The 24,752-nt window shown below is 36.1% G+C and overlaps 2 protein-coding genes across 9 annotated transcripts in view; one reads left to right on the top strand and one right to left on the bottom strand.

The window, feature by feature from the left end:
• LOC113668895 (calcium/calmodulin-dependent protein kinase kinase 2) overlaps positions 1-15,853 on the top strand; it is a 15,900-nt gene extending 47 nt beyond the window's left edge. The window contains exons 1-20 of one of the 2 annotated variants that reach the window (XM_027184868.2): positions 1-163; positions 2,904-3,043; positions 3,404-3,472; positions 4,174-4,237; positions 7,383-7,818; positions 8,268-8,315; positions 8,704-8,757; positions 8,996-9,044; positions 9,354-9,457; positions 9,813-9,849; positions 9,965-9,986; positions 10,536-10,621; positions 10,729-10,802; positions 11,191-11,290; positions 11,859-11,938; positions 12,525-12,580; positions 12,915-12,932; positions 13,263-13,350; positions 13,769-13,897; positions 14,465-15,853. The exon at positions 1-163 is cut by the window's left edge and continues 47 nt beyond it. In XM_027184868.2, coding sequence (XP_027040669.2) covers positions 3,463-3,472; positions 4,174-4,237; positions 7,383-7,818; positions 8,268-8,315; positions 8,704-8,757; positions 8,996-9,044; positions 9,354-9,457; positions 9,813-9,849; positions 9,965-9,986; positions 10,536-10,621; positions 10,729-10,802; positions 11,191-11,290; positions 11,859-11,938; positions 12,525-12,580; positions 12,915-12,932; positions 13,263-13,350; positions 13,769-13,897; positions 14,465-14,590 — 1,581 coding nt within the window. In that variant the 5' untranslated portion in view covers positions 1-163; positions 2,904-3,043; positions 3,404-3,462 and the 3' untranslated portion in view covers positions 14,591-15,853. Of the gene's footprint in view, positions 164-2,903; positions 3,044-3,403; positions 3,473-4,173; positions 4,238-6,162; positions 6,397-7,382; positions 7,819-8,267; positions 8,316-8,703; positions 8,758-8,995; positions 9,045-9,353; positions 9,458-9,812; positions 9,850-9,964; positions 9,987-10,535; positions 10,622-10,728; positions 10,803-11,190; positions 11,291-11,858; positions 11,939-12,524; positions 12,581-12,914; positions 12,933-13,262; positions 13,351-13,768; positions 13,898-14,464 lie in introns of those variants that run through there. The other variant, XM_027184869.2, reaches the window with a different exon arrangement.
• Positions 14,987-24,663, bottom strand: LOC113668902 (transport and Golgi organization 2 homolog). Of its 7 annotated transcripts, none has more exons than XM_089190529.1 (5): positions 24,458-24,663; positions 18,543-18,701; positions 17,736-18,195; positions 17,113-17,241; positions 14,987-16,435 (listed from the first exon to the last, which is right to left on the bottom strand). In XM_089190529.1, the coding sequence occupies exons 2-5, from the start codon at positions 18,682-18,684 to the stop codon at positions 16,207-16,209; spliced, it is 960 nt and encodes a 319-aa protein (XP_089046655.1). In that variant the 5' UTR covers positions 18,685-18,701; positions 24,458-24,663; the 3' UTR covers positions 14,987-16,206. The 7 variants fall into 7 exon arrangements, with proteins under 7 accessions (XP_089046655.1, XP_089046654.1, XP_089046653.1 ...); XM_089190528.1 differs by lacking the exon at positions 24,458-24,663 and adding an exon at positions 22,832-23,081; XM_089190527.1 differs by lacking the exon at positions 24,458-24,663 and adding an exon at positions 22,309-22,421.
• Between the last annotated feature and the right edge of the window lie 89 nt (positions 24,664-24,752).

The raw sequence follows: 24,752 nt of genomic DNA, 5'->3' as shown, positions 1-24,752 counted from the left end.
ACATTGATTTTATATGAAAAAAAATATCGTATTTAATTTGAGGTTAGTTAATGAACATTTTCAACTCCAAACGAAGTACAATGCAACGCAGAAGGACGGAAGGGTGTTTGTCGTCTTGGTAGCTAAGAGGCCATAACAAAGCCCGACCCATTGCTAGCTGATGGTAAGCAATGTCTCTTGAACACTTATCGACTGTCCTCTATTGATTTAACGAACCCGCAACATGATTCAATGAATAAGTATTTTTCTATCTTTCCGCCCTGCTTTCCTCACCAGTTTGGTAGTCCCATAAGATCTATCAGCGCACTAGTGTTTTCTGTGTTTTGGTAATGATATTACATTTCAAAAACATGACTTTAGATGTTTTGATCTTATGGCTTAAATCTTTTCAGCCGCCTTTTGTTGTTGGGTTAAGGGGTTTTTTTAAAAGATAACGTACTCGATGTACAGTCTATTTAAGAAATCCCTGTTCCCTTAATGTTCTTTGAATGTTTGGCTTTTTCCGAAGCCAAGGTACGAGTGATCCATATAACCTGATCAAGTTTGGTACGTCAGAGATGTAAACTGCTCTTTTTATTTTGTCGCCAGCACAAATATTGCAACACAAAATCTATCTTGCTTCACTTTTTGTTAGTATTAAAATCCCAGTCTATAACGTTTTCCTCAAAAAGGAAGCTGTGTAAAGGGAAATTCCAGCGGTACAAGACATTTCACCGCTGTTAAGAGAATACTTTGTCACTATCTAATGTGAGCTCTCTTACATAGGAAATGTGGCCAAAACTTAACACGCTGTCTGGTTCTCATACCAGTTAAAATATATAGAATTTATTAATTTAATTATTTTTTCACAAAAGTTTCCTTAGATTGAGAAGTAACGCTAACTGTGGAAAATATGATACTTTTAGCTATGAAAAAACTCCACTTACATTAAATCACTCGCGCAAATAGACGGTTTCCAAACTTTTTTTTTTATCTTCATCTTTGTGCATGATTTATATACTGTACCTCATCTATCACCTCTTTCTGTGTAAGCAGTTAAATTTTAATCCCTTTTTAGTTTTTTTTATGTAAAAAAAATAAAATCTATGTTAGCATGTAGAGTGGTATGTTGTTTGCACTAATCAGATTTCTGCATTTGGGTATGTATCTTGCACTTATCAGATTGCCACACCAGGGTATGTATCTGGCACCAATCATATTGTAGCATTTGGATATCCTGCACCAAGTAAAGCCTTTAGGATATGTTTCTCATACCAAATATATCACAGCTTTCTTGCCAATGATGTCATGGAATCAGGGGACTGTGCACAAAGAAAGACATAAACCATAAATTTTGGCCTAATTTTGATAAGTGTAATGGTTTGTGACCTTTGCAAGAGCCTTATGGATTAAGGTCAATATTTATAAGGATATAAAAGGTTCGCATCATTTTTATCATTCTTATAATAAGTTAAAACATGTTTTTGTGCTCCTTTACTCACAACTTGCTAAAAAACTTACATTCCATCAAGTGCAGTAAAAACCTGTATAAAAGAGCACGTTTTGTGGGTTCAGGTTGATTTTGTTCTTATATACCAGGTTTTTTCTGCAAAATCAGCATGAAAATGTTCTTAAGGTGTTCTTAAAATTGTTTCTAAAAATTAAATACTGCATTGACTACCAACAGATGAAATCATTGAGCAAGCACAACATTTAAATTAATTAATCAATGGAACTAGCCTTAACAGCAGTAATCAAGGCACTAATATTACATAAGAGAAGGGGTTGTAGTTCTGGTGATAAACAACTTAAAACTCAGCAAAAGTCAAGCAAACTCAAAATGTGCTAGCTCCCCCTCCCCCTCGGTAGTGGTGACTGACGTCAGTCACCACTACCAACAACAGTCCTTCTCAGGACTACACTCACCCGGATGATCAAACTAAACTACTACATAAACCTGCATTTAATCACCTACTCTAACCGCATTGTCCAACACCATTGGAAAAAAATTAACATGGTACTAAATGCTACTGATAGTGAATTTTTCACACAATTCTTGCACATTTTGACTTTTTTTTATAATAAAATTGGCTTTTTGTTACCTTTGGTTTGATCCAATTGCATGTCAATTTCTTTTAAACAACCTGCATTTGATTACATATTTCACACACAGAGGGCAAAGTCCAGATAGGCAACAACCAATCAAGGAGCCCTCTTTGAAATATTATCCTTTTCTCTTGTTCAGTGTATCTTCACTTATTTGAGATCACAATATATCTTTGGTTAGTATCTATTAGAGATACAACAGGGTGTCAGTTTGCTTTTCCTAATAAAATTAAGTGAATTTATATTTTTGAGGCAATCAACTGTAGACTATCAACTTAGATTTTCTTTCTGTTAAAGGAACAGCAGTAAGTGTTTGGTCTCATCGTGCAATGCACTCTCTCTCCAACAGGGAATATGTTGCATTGTGTGACGAGACCAAACAATAGCTGCAAGGGGAACAACAGAAAGTGTGGCACCAATGCATATCATTTTTATTTAGAAGTATTTAGACAATAGAGACGATAGACCGTAAGATACCTGTGTGAGTTCAGATAAATTAGGTTTTTTTCCTTTCTCTTAAGATGAATTAATGCAATATTTTTGTCCATTTGAAAGTTATTCTCTTTTTCTGTTGCAAAAACATTTGGTACACAAAGTGCCCCATCTTAACCTGCCCAGCCAAAAAAATTACTCTTACATACTATGCATGCCAATGTTTTATATTAATTACCATACACCTATCCTGAAGTGTTGCAAATTCAAAATTTTGACCGGTTAGTGAAAGCATTTTCTCACTCTTTTGATGTTCTTGATGTTTTTGTTTCTCCAGAATGACTTCTCAAATAACTTTTAACTGGTTTTTTTTCCTAATTTTCCAGGGAAGCTAATTTTCATACCATAGCTGGAAAACTTTTAATGGCAGGCTGATTCAGTAAAAGCATTTGGTGGAAGTTTGAAATTGAAGACCTTAATTACCCCTGCCATGGAATTATCTTTTTGCAAACAAAATTATTTTAGGGTGAGTGTCTTTGTGTAATGATATAATAATTGTTTACCAGATTAAAGCAGGTTTCTTTTCTACAGAATATTTTTCAGGGAATGTACAAAGTATAAGTCTTTGATTTACCTTTAAATCTTTCACAATTGCTCTGAAGTGTTTGTAATATGAAGCTCTGTATAAGTTGTTAAATCAGTAATGCCCACCTAGTAGTTATTGTTAAATTTTCAATTTGGATTCTACAAACACTATAACTTTAAAAACTGACATTATTCTTTCCCTTTTTTTACCTTTATTTATTGTTGTACAATACTTGTCTTTTTGTACTCAAGAGCTGATTTATGTTTTTTCCTGTAATTTTGCAATTACGCTTTTTCACAGACAAGAAGTTTTGTAAATCTCTTTGGAGGCAGATAGTTTTTTCTCTTCCCTGTGGCATTATGGGAGCAGGTGATCTAGCTTTTCTTTTAGTCATAATAAAATCATTTTGAAGGGGTAGTTATTTAATTATTGATTAAATTATTTTTTGAGGTGGTAAAACCTGCCTCAGTCCTTCTTTAAAAGTGGTTCTTGAAGTTTTGGCATTAGGGATATATTGATAAAAAAAATTTTGTGTAGAAGTGGTGTTTAAAGTTGCTTATAGATATAAGACCAAATGATTATAAAGATTCATCCAAAATAAATAAATAGCATTACTTGCTTCTATGAATCATCATATGGGATAAAATGACATTAGTTAAATCTTATTGTTAAAGGTGTTAAGGTGATCTGCCAATAAGGAGCTTATTTTCACAAAGTAGTGGTTAGTGTCCTGATTCCAATTTGTACAATGATTTAGTGGTTTGACATACTTTGTACAACTTTGTCTTTGTGGCCCTGAAAATTTAATTTTGGTTGAAAAAATGAGTGTAGCAATAGTTCTGTAAGAATAAGAAATTACTACACAAAAAAAATCTTCTCTGAAATGGGTAAGTTAAAGATGGAGTGAAGTTGTATATTAAGTAAAACTAATTGGTTATATTAATGATTTAAATTTACTTCTAAGGTTTAGATAAAAGAAGAACAGACATTTAATATATTTTTTTTTAAATAAAAAGTTCCCCTTGGTTTGGACCATTTTATTGAGTGACTTGATTTTTCTTTTCTAACAGCATGTACTAGCCAACCATCGAAGGTTAATGTAACAGGAGAAGGCAAACTATCTCCTAACAACAGGTAAGTGGTGATTGTAGGCTACAGTGAGAGTATTATATTAGATTAATGTTAGGTAACGCTGTGTCCATTCCTTGCCTAGAGATGCTAAGTTTCTTCATTTACTCAAGGCTAGTTTTCTATGGTATTGGAATTTTTCAGTTGCCAAAGTCTAACCTTTTTTAATTGCCACAAAGGAAATGATCTTGAGACAGACTATAATCAACTTCATGGTAACTGTTTTTATGCTAACAACATCATCGATAAAGCTTGCTAATTTGTTTGTATTGTGTTGCTCCCTCAAATATGAAGCACGACTCATAATCTTTGTATTTCTTTTTATTTCAAATGCCAAGAGAGAGTGATGTTTATTATCTAAAGCAAAAATTCCTAATTCTAGCCTATTTAATACTTTTCCTGAAGAATGTGTACTGCTAACTAATCAAGTGAAAGTAGTAATGATATTACTTCTTTGTTGAGAACTGCACTGCATAAATTGATATTAAAAATAATGACTTGTTTTTAACTGAATGGAGATATCATCAGAATATTATCTCTGTCTCTCTCCACCAATGTGCAATAAATCTGAATATTTTTGTTTGGTCTCCGTAAACCTTAGGTTTGTTTACAATTCTGATGTTCTGTAGTATCATTGTTCATGATGGACAAAAACATATTAAATAAAAATGTTTGAAGGATTCAAGAATCATTAAATAATGTACAAGTGTGTTAAGAAAAAAATAATCTTTTATTTAACATGCTTTTGCCAAATATTTAATTAACCAGAGTCAAAAATGTATTCCACACAAAGATGTACAGTTTTAGTGAGTTAACAGGGAAAATATTGTATTCAATATTTTCACTGAGCCGCAAAGGCAATAAAATGAAAGGCTCTTTAGCTTGAGACATGTTCATGCTGATCTGATTGAAGTCAGCATATGAGATAAAAGAAAAATTGGTATGAAATTTTAATGATTCACAATCATCTGTGAATATTTGAATATTTTTCATTGAGTTAGTGAGTGTGTTAGGAAATATCTGTCCTTTGCCTCCAAACTTTTGAAGGGTTCTCATGTTGGGAGATATTTAAACAGATTTCAAGATGGCCTGCTTTAAATATCATGTCTTTCAGCAGTTTTAGTTTAGAAGTCACAGTGTTAAACAGGTACCTTTTAATACTTTGAGTTCTGATAACCCAACTTGGATATTTTCTCTAAAGACGTAATAATTTTCATCAAGATATATGTAAAATGGGAATGTTTTAGGTCAGTGACTATGAAAATTTTTATAGACACAAGGTTTGCTTTTTAGTGCATCCAGGCATGACACTAAGTACTTAAAACTAAACCTGCAAAAATTGTTATCACATGAATAGTATTGCTTATTCTTTCATGGTACAAGTGATTTTTTCATTGTCATTTATTTATAAAACTTACTGGAAATTATTTCCACCTGAAATTTACTCCCAATCTATCAAAAGGTGTTTCTTGTGAATTTTACTTCAGAATCCATGTTTTGAAGGAGCACACACATACTGTACATACCTTTTTTATCACCTCAGATATTTAATTATTTTTAAATTACAAACAGCCCCTGTGCTGTTGCTATTGTATACACTGTGTCTAGCAAGAAAAGGTTTCTGACAGATTTTACAACTACAGCTAAATTATAATGTTCACTGCTCTCTTTTCCATAGTTGAGTTTTAAAATATTTAAATCCCAAGTAGCTTGAGTTCTGTTTCTTTTTTTTGCGATGAACTACTGACTTTGAGTTAAACTGAGACAAAGGAATGCAATCAGACAAACAATGAACTTGTGGTTTACCCAACCTGTTATTAAGGGTTTCTTGATGTATTTTATGTCATTCTAAAGAACAACAATAGGTGAGCTTAATGTTTTATTGTGATGCTAATTATTCTTTTTTAACCAGATGGCAAAATTTAAACAATGAAAAAATAACTGTGAAGGGTTAAAACTGATGGAACTGTGTTTAATTTATTTGTTGGTTACCTCCTGTTGGAGTGATCCCTACACATAGTCTTCCTGTTGTTTACTTGTACATGGCTGTTAAAAGAAACAAGAGAACATTTACCTCTGTTGTTTTGAAAAGCACATCTTTGTCACTCAATCTTATGTATTCTCACCTGACCTGGGGACATGAATTGGTTTAAAAAACAACTCAGGTAACTTGTTAACATTATAATGTGTAGGGTTTAATCTGTCAGAGACATTTTCTGTAGGAAATGTTCTGTGTATAACACTTTGGAACAAGGCTTTATACATCAACTTTGTCAATGCAGGATCTTAAGATACTAACAATGACATTGCTTTTACACCCATATACACTATTATGCAAGGTAGCTCTTTATAGAAGCTGCCAAAACCTTCTGCAAGAAGATTGATGAACTTCCTTACTCTCTTGAGCTATATTTTTGTTGACTGGATATAACTATGTTTCTCCTTACAAATAGTGTCTAACTTTTGTGAATTCAAAGTTAAGTCAATGAGTCTGACACACCTCACTGATAATTTAATTTGTGAGCAAGTTGAAAGGCTGTTGTTAATAATATAATATGACATGAGCCAAAAACATGGAAAAGCTTTGGGAATACTATTTATTATCTGTCTGATCACTGAAGCCCAACATGTGTTGAACAGGTTATGCACCTGGGTAATTGTATAAACTCTTCATGTTTTGAGCTTTTCTTTCCTTGATGTCATTAAAACTAGAGACTTGTCAACTCTAAACATGATGTTTCAAGGGAACATTATGTTTATGTTATATTACATTATGTTTAAAGGAAAAATATAGCTGCAGACTTTAAAATCTCTTAAACCACACAGTATCTGTTACCTTAACTGATACTGTTTACTCAAAGATTTTCAAAGTTCTAGGTAGGATTGTAGTGAATCACATAGAAAAATCACCTCTGACAGAATACAGCATTTATAATTTAATTTGAATTAAATTTGTGTAAGGCCTGAATTAGGTAATGAAAAACAGATAGAATATCTTCCATACAGATACCTCAATATTCTTATATACAATGAAAATGTTTTGTAATTTACCTGAAATTCTTTCAGCAAATGATACTTAACCAATGCTAGTTTTAAAGTAATTTATATTTATGCACAGGAAGTGAATTTAATCTCATACACTTAATTCCAGGTCTGTCACCCACTCAGCTGGAGGAATAAGCAATGGCATAAGGAATGCTGGATCAACTTTTAATAGACACAACAAAGTAGCTGCCTCAAATAGTATAACTGATGGAAGACAACACAGTAAGGAAAAGGTTTTAGTAAAGAAAGGTTCAGGTGTACTGAATGCAACTCCCAAAACAAAAGTCAGTGTTGCTGATGAAAACAGATCAGATGTGGGAGAATCCCAACCAACTTTAGGTGAAAGACTTGAGGCAAGTTTTGCATCTTTAAGGCGGAGTTCAGCCACTCCTGATTTGCTCAACAGCAGCAGTGTATTTGATCTGTCAGAGGTACCCCACATCTCGTCTAAACCAAGCAGTGCAGGCTCAGTATCATCCTCTCCTCGTCTCAAGAGACCTCCTACCAAGGAATCCCGCAGTGTCTCCATCTGTGAAACAGAGGTATATAATTATTATTTCACATATTATAATCCATAAAATATTTTTTTCTTGCACATGGTTGGTGAAAAACTCTTCATTTTTTAGAACAGGCAGTGACTCTGCGGACAAATATCTGTGCATATCATCATGCCAAATGGAGACACATATCTGTGCATATCATCATGCCAAATGGAGACAGATATCTGTGCATATCTTCCTGTCAAATGGAGACAAATATTCTACCCATGCTGCACTTCAACTTCCCAAGTCCCTACTGCTCCTGTGCCACAGAAATATTTCATTTACAGCCAATTCATATCCACTCAAACGCTGGAAATTCCATTACTTTGATAATGGTGCTGTTACTGTAGTAATTGAGCAAGACTGTTCAGTGGATCCTAAATGCCCCCTTAATGTAATACTCTAATAGAGGTTTACTTGATGTTTACTTATTTCAAATCTTTTACCAGAACTTTCTTCAACTCAATCAGTATAGACTTATGGATGAAATTGGGAAGGTGAGATTAAGTATCAGTCAATACTAGTCACTACAAATTGTATTTTTCCATGAAAAACATTGTTCTTATTGGTGAAATTGTGAGTCAAAGAATTCTACACTTTTCTGAAAGATTCATTTTGAAATTATTGAATTACAGAGTTGAAATTAGGAATTTGTTTTAAGTTGATTGTTAAACCAGAGCTGTCTTCAAAGTTAATAATGGTTTTATATAATTAAATTCTGAAATTGTGTTTAGTTTTGCCAATTTATTCTAAACTTTGGAGTTAAATTCACTTTTTATCTTTCAATACACATGATAGTTCAAAACCAGTTATCAGTTTTAAGTACAACATCATCATACCTGTTTGTGCCCAATTTAAATGTCCCCATTCCTTTTCTATTTCAAGGGCTCATATGGAGTTGTTAGACTCTGTTACTCTGATTTTGATCAGACAAACTATGTAAGTATGATAAGATATAGTAACTTGTTTTCAATTCCTTTTCTCACCTCTACACCTGATTATTAGATGCCAAAGGGCTTGCACTGGTTATGAAAATTTAAAGCTGTTGTCCAAATGGATCATCTTCTCCCTTTTCAATGTGAGCCCTGTATAATTCCATTTCTATGAAGACTTCTCACTATTTGTAGAATACACATTGCAAACTCAACCAAGTCTAAGTCTACAATTTTGTTGACAGGCAATGAAGATCATTTCAAAGAAAAGGGTGATGAGAAAGGCTGGCTTACGTAAGTTTAGGATGACCTGATGACTTTTTATTAAACACTGTTACAGTCATATTCCACTACTTTTAACTTCCCAAGAACTAGCAAAGAACTTCAAGTAAAGTTGTTGTTTAGGAATCAAAAATTTAGAGCCATTTTCTTTTGGATAACAAATACATGTAGTCCTTTTTGTCAGTGATGAGATTGTCATTATTAGTTTAAAATGTGTTTGTTACATTTATTTGTTTCTATTTGCAATTTGGTATTTTTGATGGAAAAATTTGTTTTGTTAACTTAATTACAACCTCTTGTTTTTGCTGTTTTCTCTCCTAGGACGTCCTAGTGATAAAGGAAAGAACACAGGATTGGAAAACTTGCAAAGAGAAATTGCAATTCTAAAAAAAGTTGATCATCCCAATGTTGTGAGCCTCAATGAGGTATAGTTATTTCATACTGTAGATTCTCTTTTCATTAATGAACCTCAGTAGTTGTTCTATTAAACCTTTAAGTACCCAAATATAATACACATATCTTTTAATTAAGAAATATCAATATACATCTTTAAACCACTCCTCACCTGAAAATAAGAGGAAAAATTGGGATTAGAAGTCAAAGAAACAGGAGTGTGAGTTAAGAGTGTCTTGGAGAAGACCTTGCAAAGCAGTAAGTCTACTGTGGCAGTAGAGTACCGTTTTCTTTCTGCCTGAAACCTCCCATTGTTACATAACAGTTGAAGACTCAATGAACTAAAAGACATCAGCATTTACCAAGTCTTGGTTTTACCTGCTTTAGGTTTTGGATGATCCTACTGAGGATAATCTCTATCTGGGTAGGTACCTTTAATTTTGAGTGTTTTTGTTTTCCCTTTTTTCTTAAAAAAAAAATTCTGGACATGGTATGTTTTTAGCACTATGCATAATATACTTTCTTTTTTTGTTTCGCAGTGTTTGAGCTCATGGATGGAGGGTAAGTGAGGGTTACACCTCTGATATAATCTCTCCATAGGACTTAAGTGTACAAATTATGAACCTACTTCTTTCTCACTCTAGTACCTTATACTCAGTATCTGTTTTCTTGCAAAGTGATGTAATGATGTCTAAACCATGGAAACAATAGCATTCAAGAAATACCATGCAAGGAATTAAAATCCCTGACCTTAATACATCCATGTTGAGGTTTTTCTTTTTCTTGTCTTGAGCCTGAAAATATGTTCTTAAGTATTGTTATGATCACATTTGCAAGGCAAACTACATGGTAAAATTTGTGAATCACCAACAGAGCTTTGATATTTTGTTTATACTGCATAGTTAGCATTCCTAGAGGTAACTGGGTTTTTGCCCATCAGGTGTAGGCAATAGTGCACTAGTGTAATGTAGAAGTCTCACAAGACAAATCCCTTGGTTGTAAATTTTTGTGTGATAAAGAGTTTCTAATTGGCTGGTCTATAAAAAAATCTGTGACTTAACAAGTAAACTCACGTTCTTTATTTTTCATTCTTATATTTTATCAAAACAGAGAGGTGATGGAGGTCCCTGGGCCAGCCTTGTCAGAACAAAATGCTAGGAAATATTTTGTTGATGTTGTGCTAGGAATTGAATACTGTAAGTTGTATCAGTGTTGATCATTTCTGAAATGACATCTTATTTATAATCACTGAAACAATTCTCACAAATATTCAGTATCGAGTTATCTGCTGTTTTGTTCATAGTACATTATCAAAAGATCGTCCATCGAGATATAAAGCCATCAAATCTGTTATTGGGAGAAGATGGCCGTATTAAGGTAAAACTTTTAGTAATGTGGTCAGTTTATCTGTGCTATGTTTGTGAAGTCACAAGGAACTTAGTTTACTGGCCAAATTACAGGCTAAATCACAAGCTTATTAACGACTGTGTGTGCTGTTAGCCACCTTCCAAATTATTCCTGTAGTCTGTACACCAACTTACTTTTGGTGGATCAATGAATCAGGTAAAAATTTTATGCTTTTCATACACAAGCAGAAATAGACTTCTTCGAAATTTGGTATAAGTAACAAGGATTGCATTCATCTCATTTTTTTGTTTTGTTTTGTCTTTTTTGTCTTTTTTTTGGGGGGGGGGTGGGGTGAAAAGGATTCTACATCTGTTTTGGCTGTAAGCTCATTTAACAGCAGGCTTACATATTATCCCAGATTGCAGATTTTGGAGTGGCTGATGTTTTTGAAGGTGATGATGCTTTGTTAAATAAAACTGCAGGCTCTCCAGCTTTTATGGCTCCAGAAACTTTACAAAGTAAGCCCAGATTTCTTGTCCTTAAATCTTGTTAATAGGGCGTTCTTTGAATTGTTTTGTTTTTGGTGGGAGTGCAAAACTTTTAGTTCAAGCTTAGATTAAAAAAAAAGGAATAGTCTCCTAATAACAGGTGAGTTGACCTGAAGTTGGTCCAAATATTCTTGTGAATAGAAAACCTGAAGTCATATGACATTTGTTTGAGTTAAGGCTGCATAGGTTGTTATATTGGAGTACATTTTTTAACTTTTTATCCACACGGGAGAGTAACACCTTGAAACAGGTGAACTTTAAATCATTCTGACAAGCTTTGGTTTGTAAATTTATTGCCGGTTTCACCACAGTGGTCGTAATAAACATTGAGCTGAGTCAGCAGCAAATAGACCATGGAATAATTAAGTTTCATTTTGAAACTTTTTGGATATATTAGTAATTACAATTCAATCGTACAGAGTAGTCTAATCAAGCACATAGTGGTGTTAACTGGACATCTTGGCTGTTCCTGCTTTAAATTTTTAATAAAGTTTCAGTAATTTAAGAGTTTGGTTGGCTGATTTTTTTTGGTCTTTAGACTCACGGGACAAATACAGCGGAAAAGCGGCCGACATATGGGCACTTGGAATCACTCTTTACTGCTTTGTCTTTGGCAAGGTAAAGGAGTTGTAGCTTAAAATGTTTTCCTGTCACCTATCAGTTCATCAGAGAGTAGAAATGTTCATTCAGATGAAGTTGAACTCCGCCGGTTTCTTGGGATCCTCGCCAGTCGTACAGAAAGGTTCCACTGACAGTCGAACAGAAACTTTAAAGAATTCATTTTTTACTCGGGTTTATCGCGCATGGAACGAACTACCCCTCAACATTAGGGAGTCTAACAACTTGCCAGTCTTACGCAAGAAATTGTTGAATTATTTTTATGATAAATTCAGTGCCAATTTTTTTATCGTAATTATCTTATTTCTATTGTGAGTATAATATATATTTTTTTCTTTTGTAATTAGTCGTTGACACTGATCTTTTTAACCTAGTAAATAATTAAGGAAGCTTATTTTAAGGAATCTGTATTCTGCTGTCCTCAAATTGATTGAATTGACTTGTTCATTGTAATTAATTTTGAATTTGTATTAAACAAGAGCGGAGAGCCATGAGCAGCAGAGTCAAAATATAAAGAAACTCAATCGTATTTAGTATTTAAAGGACAGAACAAAAGAAGTGAGAGTATCATAACTTGGTCCTTCAGGTTCCATTTGACGACCAAAATAGGATGGGACTGTACGAGAAGATAAAGACTGAACAGTAAGTTACCCAGTGGAATTAATTTAAAAACACCTCCTACAGTGGATACGTCACTGCGATCAATATCATATTTGATAAAATGTTCTTTGCTTAAATCCCGGAAATGGATTTTACATTTTACATTATTTACTTGATTACACGTTGTTCTCAAGTAAATGCCGTAAATGCAACTTAAATTGCCGTTAAACGCCGCTCAAGAATGAGTACCGAACAACAAAACTTTTTTGCTATTTATTCCGACACTGTTTGTTTGCCCATAATTCGTCGTATGTGTTGGAACATTTTCTGAAATAATCTCTCTTCTCCTTTCTTTTACATATGTTTCTGCTTTTAGGCTGACCTTTCCTGAGGAGTAAGTACCGTTAAACTTTTTTTCCTATTATTGAGGTCAAAATTTTCAGTTTTCACACAAATCAGCTATCGCATCTTATGACTGCCTATCGCAAACTCAACCCATAGGTTGAGAATGCCCAGTCTTTCCAGTCCTTAGTTCTAAAGAAATGCTTGTTCTCCCTTTCCACATTTGTAAACCTATTTCCCGCGTTCAGCTTTTAATTTGCAGCATCATCCGATACTTATTACAGAAAATCACTGTCTCAAACTTAGACTTCAATTGTATAACTAAAGGGACAGTGGAATTAAGTTTAAACTCTAAACATTCATCCTTCTTTACACTTTGTAGACCTGTATTAAATCCCCAGTTAGAGGATCTTATTTTGAGAATGCTGACGAAAGATCCCAGTGAAAGAATTACCATACAACAGATCAAGGTATGTCAACAAAAGTTTGAAGAAACCGGTGCAGAAGTTGTGATCGAGAGAGTTGTAATCCAACACGCCCAAGTCTGAAGCGATAGTATACATTTTTTGTTCAAATTTATCTTGTTCTTATGTCGACTGTTGGATTTTGGAGTTCGCCGTGTGTTCTCAATTAACGATTGATTTTGCTAAGTCAGCAAAAGCTAATTTAAGTTCTTGATGTCAAAGTCGATAAATTACGTAGCTCTTGTTTGGTATACATTTTCCTGTTTCGTTGTTTTACTGTATGAGAAAAAAACCAAAAAAAAAGAAAAAATTACACTAAGTGCCATCTTAAGCCTTAGTAGCCATGCCATCCTTGTGTTTGACCACTGTCACGCTTGTTTGGTCAGCGTAGATTAATAATCTATTTATTGTTATCTACAAACAGGAGCATCCGTGGGTTACTTACGGCGGTAAACATCCTCTCCCTACCACTGAAGAAAACTGTACTGTTATTGAAGTCACTGATGATGATATTCAGAACAGTGTAAAGTCTATTCCAAAAATTAAGACCCTGGTAAGTATAAGATTCCTATTGAACCACTTTAAGCTTCGTTTGTATTCGTTTTTAAGAAAATGCCCCTCCTCCCTTCCGGACCACCATAAATGGAGATTTGTGGTGGATAGTCCAGCGGTTAGCGTGCTGGGCATGAGATCTGCACCTCAGCTTGAGACGTCATCGATTTTTTTAGTTTAAACTCTTCGTGCTTTGGAAATTCGAACTGCAACAGTTATCCTTTTGAATAAGAAAAAACCCTCGATGAAGAGTCAACCAAACCTGGTTGACAAATTCTTCACGCTTAAGCTAGAAATGAGTCAGAATTTAGAGACAAACCCGTCATTTTAGTCTGAAGTCTACATTCGTTTAGTTGGCTAATCGAATTCAAAATGTAGGCTCGAAGAGCGAGTTATATATCAGTCTGATGATGCCTGGCTTTTCTAGGCAAAAGGTGCTTTCTTGGCACATAAAGGCCAGCTATTAATAATTCATTGCAGGAAATTGTATATGCGACAGCCATGACTAATTTACAAGTTTCTCTTCTTCGTTTAAACACATTTCATTGTGTTTTTATCTCCTTCCCAGATACTTGTGAAGAGTATGTTGAAATATCACACATTTGGGAGCCAAGCAAAAATAGAGCGAATACGATCACACTCACAACCAAACATCGCACGAAATGTAGAAGACAGGGAAATTACTAAAATATGATCCTTATTTTAGACTGGATTGTTCTAACGTCTGATAACCCTAAAAACATTACCCTCCGAGTGGGTATTAGAAAGGACGGTGAGCATGCAGGCTACAATATTCATTTTGATGAACTATGCCTCTTTTTGTCTTGCCATTTATACGATATTAAGGCTTATAGATTCACCGGCTTTGTTTTTTGTATAGAACTTAGTAAAGAACCCGTTACCAGCCAAGAGAGAAAACTGTTAAGTGTATATAAACATGAGAACGATGCTAATGATATGTTTGAATGAGAGAGAAATTATTCTTTGCACAAAAACAACCTTAAGCACAGAAAACATTACTGAGACTGTTTAGGAGAACCGAAGAGGGTCCAATTTTGAAAGCACATTTTATCTGAATCCCACGTCAATGTTTTTCGGCACTGAAAACGAAAGCATTTATTAGGATCACAACATCTTTTTCGTTACCTTCAACTCACTTTGCGAAGGAAAATACAGATAATCCTAAAAATACAAAAACAGTTACAGATTTAATTAGAGTAGTTAGGATAATTTATCAATGGAACGAAGTTGTATTTATTGATTCTGTTAACGGGGCTGAAACACAAAGCCAGAAAGAGTTTTAAAGGTGATGCAAAATATGTATAGATATAGTTTGAATAAATGTAGCTAAGATTTATTATAAATTATAGATTCATACACAGCCACCATGTACACAAATGTAAGTCGGAAGTTGACAGCCCTCTGTTTTGTTACATTTTCCGCGGGGCAGAGTGTGGTGGCTGCGATTTTTTTCCCTTTATCTAAATCTCAGGCTTCTCCCATCATGCGTGTAGTTTTTGTGTACCTTTGCCTTTCTTAAGCTTGATACCAGAAAGGGAGGCTGTGGAAAGTCTAAAAAAGGTTTTATACTGGATATATATCTCAAAGTAAAGAGCATTGAATGCGCATATAATTTTACTGTCAAGTAATGACGTGTTTACAACGTATACATGGTGGACTGGTTCGTTACTTTGTGTGTGTCTCAGTTCTGGAAAAGGAAACTAACAGGTAACCAGACCACTGGAATCTACATTATTTTTCTCAGTACTTGAGAACTATATCACTGCAATATTTATTTGATTCAACTGGCCTGTTCATAGCTTCTTCACATAGATATCTATTTTTAACATTATTTTCGTCGATTTCTAAATACTCAGAAATGGTTTTGCGAATCAAAGTATAGGTTCAGTTTTTATCTTGTTAATGGTATGAAAAAATAAATATTGTTTATGGCTCTGGATGTTTTGTTGTCTAGCGAAGCTTACTCAGCATTTTTTATCAGCGGTACGACAAATTTCGGTTGAAATCGTGATTTTAATGATTTGGTTATTCTCGTAGTGCTCCTCGCAGTCTTTGGTTTCGCGAATAACTCTCGGGAACCGCAGTTCGAGATAAAATTAAAACACGGCTCATGTAATTGAACTAACAAATCCGCATCGCGTTTATCTTTGGCCATCAAAACTTGTAAATGCCTTTACCTATTAACAAGTGTTTCCTCATTGAGCAAACACACGTATATTGTTGTAGCTTGATGCTTTTTGGGTGAGTAAACAATTGTCTGATTTATTATAACGTCAGTTTATTTGCAAGCTAGGATTTCTCCAGGATCTCTTCTATATTCCAAATGCCTTTCTTCCTTCTTTTAGGTTTTTCTTTTGATTTTTCGTGCGCAGTGCAGATACCAGTCTTCTGGAACATTTCAAACTCATAGGAGTTCACTGTCCACTCTGCTTCATCAGGGTCAGAGGCAATCTCGTCCATGGTTCTCTCAACATACGTAGCGTGTCCATTGGCATCAACTAACATCACTGTGTTGGTTCTGAGAACAAGTAGACAACAATGAAGATTGAATAAAGGGGTCAGTTTCTAAAGAAACTGTGGTGCTGCGTCGGTGGAAGAGTATAGCAGGTAATTTAGTGTTAACAACTGAGTTGAAAACGTAAATTAGCCATCGTAAAGTGTAAAAAAGCTGACATTTCGAGCGTTAGCCCTCCGTCAGAGCGATGGGGAAGGGCTAACGCTCGAAACGTCAGCTTTTTTACCCTTTACGGTGGCTAATTTATGTTTTCAACTTAGTTGTTAACACTAAATTACCTGCAACAATGAAGATTGCATACGCTGCGGATATAATATTAGCAGTTTCCGTGAACCATATGGAACTAGGAGCTAATGTTTTCCCTAGTTTCTAGGACTGTGGCGTGGTCAGTCAAATAGGACGGCTATTCGCTGAGGTTAGTTAACAGGGATGGATCGACTGTGAGAGACTACGAGAGAGCGTCCTGGAACTAGGCTAGTTTCAGTTTGGCTCATATTTGAGCATGTTTGAACATAAAAACAAATATAACTAGGACAGAAAATTTATATTCGTAAATCTTAGTATTTTCAATTATGGAAACCCTAGCTTTGAGAGGCAAGGAACATGATAATAACTGCGATTCCTAAATAGAATTTTTCTCTTTTTCAATCAAGTCTTACCAAAATTGACGCAGTTCCTACCTTGTTCCAAAATTCATAACTTGATGCCTGACAAAAACTGCCCGTGACGCTTCAATAAGAGCTTCATCGAACCCTTCATCTTGAGCCGCAATGAAGTTGTTGTGATCACCGCAACTTTCACTAAAAGATCTGAACACCGCAACACAACAGGAAAGCTAATGAGTACAAGCGCTGATCTAGTTTGGACTTGATCAAAGAATGAGGCGACAAGACGAAAAACATCTTTCTCTATTTCTTTACCAAGCTGAAAACTTACCATCTCTCTTATTCTATTTAAAAACATGACGCTATCGACATTGCTGATCCTAGAAGTATGCACGATGCGTGTGATATGAACTTCGTAATAGACCGCGCTCATCGTAGAGTCTCTGTGGCTCAGCGGTTGAGTATCGGAGCGCGGAATCCGAAGGTCTGAGTTTTGATTCCTCAGGGGGGCCTCAGAATTTTTTTCTTTGTCCCACGTTCGCGACAAGACGAAAAACATCTTTCTCTATGTCTTAACCGAGCTCAAAACTTACCATCTCTCCTATTCTATTTAATGACTATTATTAATTTCCAACACTTTATTGGAGTCGATCAGTTTACGGCCTTCACAAGCTACGGAGAACAAAAACTGCACTTACCTCTGTCGGGCCTTCAGCAGCCAGAGCAGCTCGTCAACAAGATCTTCTTTAGTTGAAGTTTCTTCTATTATTCTGGCGAATCTTTTTTTCCCATAACCCATCTTGGGCCAAGAACAGTTCAACGTTTTGTTCGATAAAACGTGAATCCCAGGTTTCAACATTGTGACTTGTTTATCTTCAATGTTACAGTACCATCCCACCTTGGTCTCACCATTTGGTGACAATTCACCCACCAAAAGATTGAATCCATTGTAGAGGTCTCCTTCGTTACTTACTTTCTTGAGGTGATTCTCAACGTCATCGTCACCCTTCAGAAAGTCTGAAACAAGATGGCCTCTCCCTTTTGCTTTAGAGGTAGTGAACTTTTTCGACTGTCTGTAAAACGTAGTAGCAGCAAATTTGCCATCACTTTTCATTCCAATCCACGTTCCACCTTCTCTTCCTGACTTCATGTCCATTCCTGCGCACAATACAAGTCGGATTCTGTTAAACTAGTTTTTCCATTTAAATGAGCTGAAAATGTCCTTCGTTATGAAGCAAATAAGGACGAGTTGTAGTTGTTTTCAATGTTTTAGTTCTTATGGGTCTGGGATTCTTAAAGGGCCCGCCTTAACTGAAAACCCCCAACCCATTTGAGGCTAGGAAATCCTTCAAGACCAAGAAGTGAATCAAAATCTCTTTTCGTCGCTGACCTGACAGGCTCGGCGCACTTGCGAGCGTACAGAGACCAGTTGATGACGGTTTCTCTATTTAGTAAAAGTCTCTTACATGTAAAAAGGGAAACACTGTTTAATTAAAACAGATTACCTGCAATGATATCAGGATATTCGTCCCAAAACTTTGCTTGGGCTGTAGGTCTGGAATAAACCTCATCTCTGTTTGATGCAACAATCAGACGGTATCCATCAGGGCTTGGGTCGTCACAAAAGTACATGAATACAATGCACATTGTCGGTTGATTTAAATCTATGAATAGTAGAAATTAAACAATGTTGGATTCAGGCTGCTTCAAACAATATGAAAAGGAGAGCATACTAATATGAGAGGGCAATTAAGCTAGTACTTCACTGCAAGATCCACCCTACGTAATCTTGTAACATGACAAAACAACTCAAGTATTGCAATGGGAACTGCATGCAATGGTATAGATGGCCGAAAGTGTTCTGTATACATATGATACTGCTATTTTATAGTTTGCTGATCTAACACAGCAGAAGTAAGCGAAAAGAAAAGCGATTACTGCCATGGGATTATGTCAACTTTTAGCCTTAAATACGTGGCATATCGTCATAGTAAGTGGGGCCCATTAGTAACACATATACTACAGAGATTTCACCGCTGTGTTGAATAGGGTGCATGAAAAACTCGTGAGAAACATTGAGTAACATTTTTCCCGAGTTTTAAACGAAAACTTTTTAAGGTTGTCAATTGTGGGAAGTATGAACGTAAAAAATCCTGAGTAATGCACTAAAGCTGGTTACATCCCAGGTTAAAGGGAGTGTTAAGACAAGGTTAGTAGATCATAGAAACCGCCGCAAAAGATATGCGTAACCTTTCAAGACGTTTGTTCGTCAATTTTAATGCTTTGTCTCTGTCACGCATGACAATGTATGCACTCGCTCAAATCACAAGATATCACGTTTCTGGACGTTTACACGTAAAGAAAATATTTGTGGCTTAAAAGGTCACGCACTTAAAAGCCACTGAAATTGACTCCGAGAATACTTCATCCCTGAAAACATTTCCATAAATGTTTAGCCAGCTTGGCAGTTAAAAATATACATCATCACATATATTCGCCCACGATAGCGTTACCCTAGATAAAAGTTATGGGTATTTTTTCAACTAACGTGCGTTGCCCGCGGTGTTAGATTCAACACTATTATTTGGCTTTTATAATAAAGTTCGGATATAACGCGCGCTGTCATTGGTTGAAAGAGCGTGCTCTATGAGAGTATAGAGCATAGAGCTGAGCTAAAGCTATCACGCCATCTGCCAATTGTACTATGTTCGACCTTTTCCGAGACTTCTTTTTAGCTTTTTTCCGATAATTGAAAGTGAAATTTCGGAACTGAAGCGAGCCGGCAAGTAGCAACAGAAGAATCAAACAAAGGTTTGTAAACATACCAGGCGCCGTAATTTACATTATTAAAACGTGAGCAGATACGAAAATCCTCAAAGGAAAAACAAAATAAACATTCCGAGTTTTAAAGACTTTCACGCTCAGTTAGATTACAAGCTTACGAACGGTAATAAAAATCAAACACAGCTAACACTCGTATAGTATATAAAGTTCAGTGTTAAAAACAAAACAGAACAAAACAGAAGTGATGAAAAATATAACCAAACTGGCATAATTGTTAAAAATTCATACTAATCATGACGGTGTCTGAGCGAATATGATCATGCTGAAGTTCATCGCGGCTCGCTCATCATGGCGATCTCCGGTCATCACAGGAAAGCAAGACTCAGAAACTACATCGGCTGCCCTTCGAGTGAAAAAATAAGAGCTTGCTCTGATATCCTTTCCGATACGTTGAGTGGAAAGTTACATCAGTCACTGCAGCCGAGTTTTGCGGTGCTGTCATCACGAGCGTCTTCATATTCCGGTGGATTCGGCTGTCGTTCATTCAAAAAACACTCGCCTTGAACAGTTTGTTTTCTACCTTTTCATGTGAAAAAACTCGCGTGTTTTTATGAGCTATAATTCGGCTGAAGTTCACTGAACATTTCACTTCAAGATTCTGTATTAGAGACTTAGGAAGCGGCTAGAGCACTCAAGAAGTGGGAAGAAACACTCGACTACGTCTCGTGTTTCTCCCTACACTTCTTTCGTGCTCTAGCCGCTACCTGCGTGCTTTATAACAGAACAGAGCACAGTGAAGGCTTCTCTATTTGTTAAATAATCGGTAGTTTTCACGATTTGTGTGTGTTAACTTGCAAAATACTTAAAACCTTTCGTAAAGAACACTTCGAACAGTTTTGCAGAATAAAAGCAAAACAAAACAAGAAAAAACGAGACTCCAAAGCAAAATGTACTTCGTGGTATTTTCCGTCCTACCACCCTGACAATCTATACATAAACAGGGTTTATCGAACAGAGTATGTAGGTTTTATCGAACATCAATTTTTTAGCCAATACCACGGCCCAAAACCTCAACTCTACGGCCGCTACATTGACGATTGCATCGGCGCTACCTCCTCTACCAAAGAGGAGCTCACTCAATTTATAACCGCCGTCAATTCCTTTCATCCGGCTCTTAAATATACCTGGGAAATTTCCGACAATTCTTTGGCTTTTCTAGACATCAAATTTTCAATTGAAGGCAACGGCTTATGTACTAGTGTTTACTACAAACCTACAGATTCCCATAGTTACTTGTTGTATTCATCCTCACATCCATCACACGTCAAGAACTCCATACCTTTTTCACAGTTTCTCAGACTTCGTCGTTTATGTAGTGACGACTATGATTTTTCCGAAAAATCAGAGGCAATGTGCCAGTTTTTCGATAAACGCGGCTATCCTGTTTCTGTCGTTCAAGCGGGCTACCACCGTGCCCAACAAATCGATCGACAGGCAGCACTACAAACGGCCGAGAAGGAGAACACGGATCGCATTCCATTTACTCTTACATTTCACCCTCACAACCACGCAGTTAAATCTATCATTCTTAAAAATTTTAAATTACTCCAAAACGATTCAGAGACTGGCACTATCTTTTCGCAACCCCCACTTATTTCATTCAAACGTGACAAAAACATAGGCAACTTTTTAGTCAGGAGTTCATTTCAAACCAATGACCAATCTGGAACTTTTAAATGCGCTCGCTCACGATGCAAAACTTGTCCTTTCATTCACAACGTAGAGAAAATATCGGGACCCAAAAGATCCATTAAGATCATTGATCACTTTACGTGTACCTCCGCCAATGTTATTTACTGCATAACTTGCACTTATTGCAATAAGTTATACATCGGCGAGACAGGAAGACGACTGGGTGACCGATTCCGAGAACACCTTCGCGATGTGGAAATAAATGACAAGGACGCATCCAAGCCAGTCGCTAGACACTTTAATCTTCCTTATCATTCTAAACAGCACATGGCAGTTTGCGGCCTTTCCTTACATCTAGGCAGTTCGGAAAGCCGTAAAACACTAGAACAAAAATTTATATTTCAAATCGGCACCCTTAATCCCCACGGAATCAACGAGCGCTTTTCATTCAACTAATTTATTCCTGTTTTTTCGTCACCATATTCCCACCAATGGCGTAGCTCCACTTTCTACATATAAATCCATACACAACCCACAATTCCTCTAATCGCTCTGACGAAGGGCTAACGCTCGAAACGTCAGCTTTTTTACTCTTTACGGTGGCTAATTTACGTTTTCAACCCAGTTGTTAACACTAAATTACCTGCTATACTCTCCCACCGACGCAGCACCACAGTTTCTTTAGAAACTTACCCCTTCATTCATTATACATAAACAAAGGCTATTTTTGAGCATAGGGAACAAAAACCCTGAATTTTCATATAAGTATGGGAATAGGAGGTAAAATTGATTTACCTTAACTGTGTGTCGTTTTGGAATCCGGTAAGTCTGATGCCATTCCTATCGTGAATTAGTAACTGATTTTATTTACAAGAGGGTCGCTTAATTAACAAAAATAATGGACTAAAAATACACTAATAGGCAGACGTCAATCAGTTTACAGACCAATTAAAAAACGTAATGCCCCGGATGTCTGTGGTTTACCGCAGGCAGAAATTTTTTTTGGGATCACTTTCTGAAGGGGAAAGCGTACTCCGACATCCGTCAGAAGGAGGTCATCTCGGGTAGATTTCCGATTACGAAATCCTAGCTCGCCCGATGTTGTCTTCGTGATGAAGGCCCTATTTAGCATATTAGACCCGCAAAACAGAGTAGAAACGAACACGTGCTTCGTTTTCGCTCATGACTTTGTATTAGCCGTAAGATATTTGCTTTTTTTTTCGTTGCTTAACTTTATTACAGACTCCACAAAATTTCTGCGATGCCTCCTTTTCACGGAAGGCCGATTAGAACTACAACATAGGTGAAAGAATATTACCTTATCTCGCTGCGCTCCGTTCAAATACGAATCTTCTGCCTTTGGCTAAAATACGCTTTCTTCGTGAATTCTAAACTCTACTCACGGTCAAATGGAACCGAAGGGAATTTCAAACCTAGAAAATACTTGCTTCTGAATAGTGTCTTAGCTCTGCTCTCGGTGACGTTTTTCCGAAGGACTCGCTAGATTGCAGAGCAATCACAAGAAGTGCACCTCGTCGAGTACAGGTCTTGAAAATGTATTCAATGTTAAAAGAAATCCTAGCAGGCAAACAAAATTAACCTTTCGGTGAACTACGTAATTGAACCAAGTACTTTTTTTTAACGGACCTCAAAATTCGTCGTAAGTGAAGTAATCCGCTTATTTATTCTTGACATTAAGCTTATTTCGACTTAATAAAGCAATTGGTATCAATCATATGAAAATACGTATTTGACAACTTGATAATATTGTTAGAACGTCATAGGAAGTTGTACCTTCAAAGAAGCTACGTGTAAAATCTGTAAGGCCTTTTCACTGTTTATAGCGGTAAATTTACATTCACCGTGGAAGCTTTGCACGTCTTAGTTATTTGCTTGATTATTTTTTGACGCTGTTGTGTTGAGCATCCATCTGAAGTGTGCGTGACTGAGTGTTCAGGGTGCAAAGAGTGAAAACGGTACGCAAACCTAATAATTTCGACCCCTCCACCCCTCCACCCCTCCCTGCTCCACCCTCTACAAAAATGAGTAGTTTCTGGACCATATTGACTTGAAATTTTACACTTGGTAATTCCTAAATTGACTGATGCCTCACACAAGAGAAAATTATTTTCATATCATATCTGTGCTCTGATACAGGATGAAAAGGCAAACATTTGCAGCTGTTGCATGTCGATAATTCGTAGAAGTAGAAGGGCAAAAGCAAACCAAAATGCCCGATTTGGGTTCATGTTTATTACCGCACAATACGCACCAGAAATGAAATCAGATCAACTGTGTTTATTTTGACATATTTGTGTATTTCGGTAGTGCGACTCAAAAATTGTGTCACATTTTTCGGCTCTTCTGGTTGCGGTTTCAACTTTTCGAAAATTTTTTGGCTGCCTAATTTTTGGTTTGGGCAGTAGTGCAACCTAGGCCTTTGTTTAATTTTAAATCACGCAAGATGATGCAAACACTCATTCAACTCACACCTCAGTAATTTCACATTTATGGGCGGTCATTGAAATGCTTCCTTGACCTTTCACTCAGTCTTTGTTCACCGTTTTAACACATTGCGAAACGAGTACAGGTCTTGAAAATGTATTCAATGTTAAAAGAAATCCTAGCAGGCAAACAAAATTAACCTTTCGGTGAACTACGTAATTGAACCAAGTACTTTTTTTAACGGACCTCAAAATTCGTCGTAAGTGTAGTAATCCGCTTATTTATTCTTGACATTAAGCTTATTTCGACTTAATAAAGCAATATTGGTATCAATCATATGAAAATACGTATTTGACAACTTGATAATCTTGTTAGAACGTCATAGGAAGTTGTACCTTCAAAGAAGCTACGTGTAAAATCTGTAAGGCCTTTTCACTGTTTATAGCGGCCATTTGTCGTATTGTTTTTTTTTCGTTTTAGTGCCAAACCTTCAGCTAACCTGGAGCTGGTCGGGCTATCGCTCTCCCCTACCACACTTGCTGGACTATCGGACCGATTAAGCAAAATTCCGCTGGGTCCCGCATGATCTATAATCGGTCCAGCCAATGTATGGTCAAAATGACGAAAATTTTGGCTTGGGAACGATCCCGGCGCATGATAAAAAGGAAAACGTCCATCCATGCTAAAAGTTGGCGGGTGAATATCAAAATTCCCGCCGATTGAATAGTTTAACTGGAGGTCATATCTGGGTCAAATGACTAGCGTTGACAGCTCCGGAAGCGGTGTTTTTTGTT

This window comes from Pocillopora damicornis, chromosome 12 (assembly GCF_964200805.1).
Source record: "Pocillopora damicornis chromosome 12, jaPocDami1.2, whole genome shotgun sequence".
Lineage (NCBI taxonomy): Eukaryota > Metazoa > Cnidaria > Anthozoa > Scleractinia > Pocilloporidae > Pocillopora > Pocillopora damicornis.
This window is presented reverse-complemented; position numbering and strand designations above follow the sequence as displayed.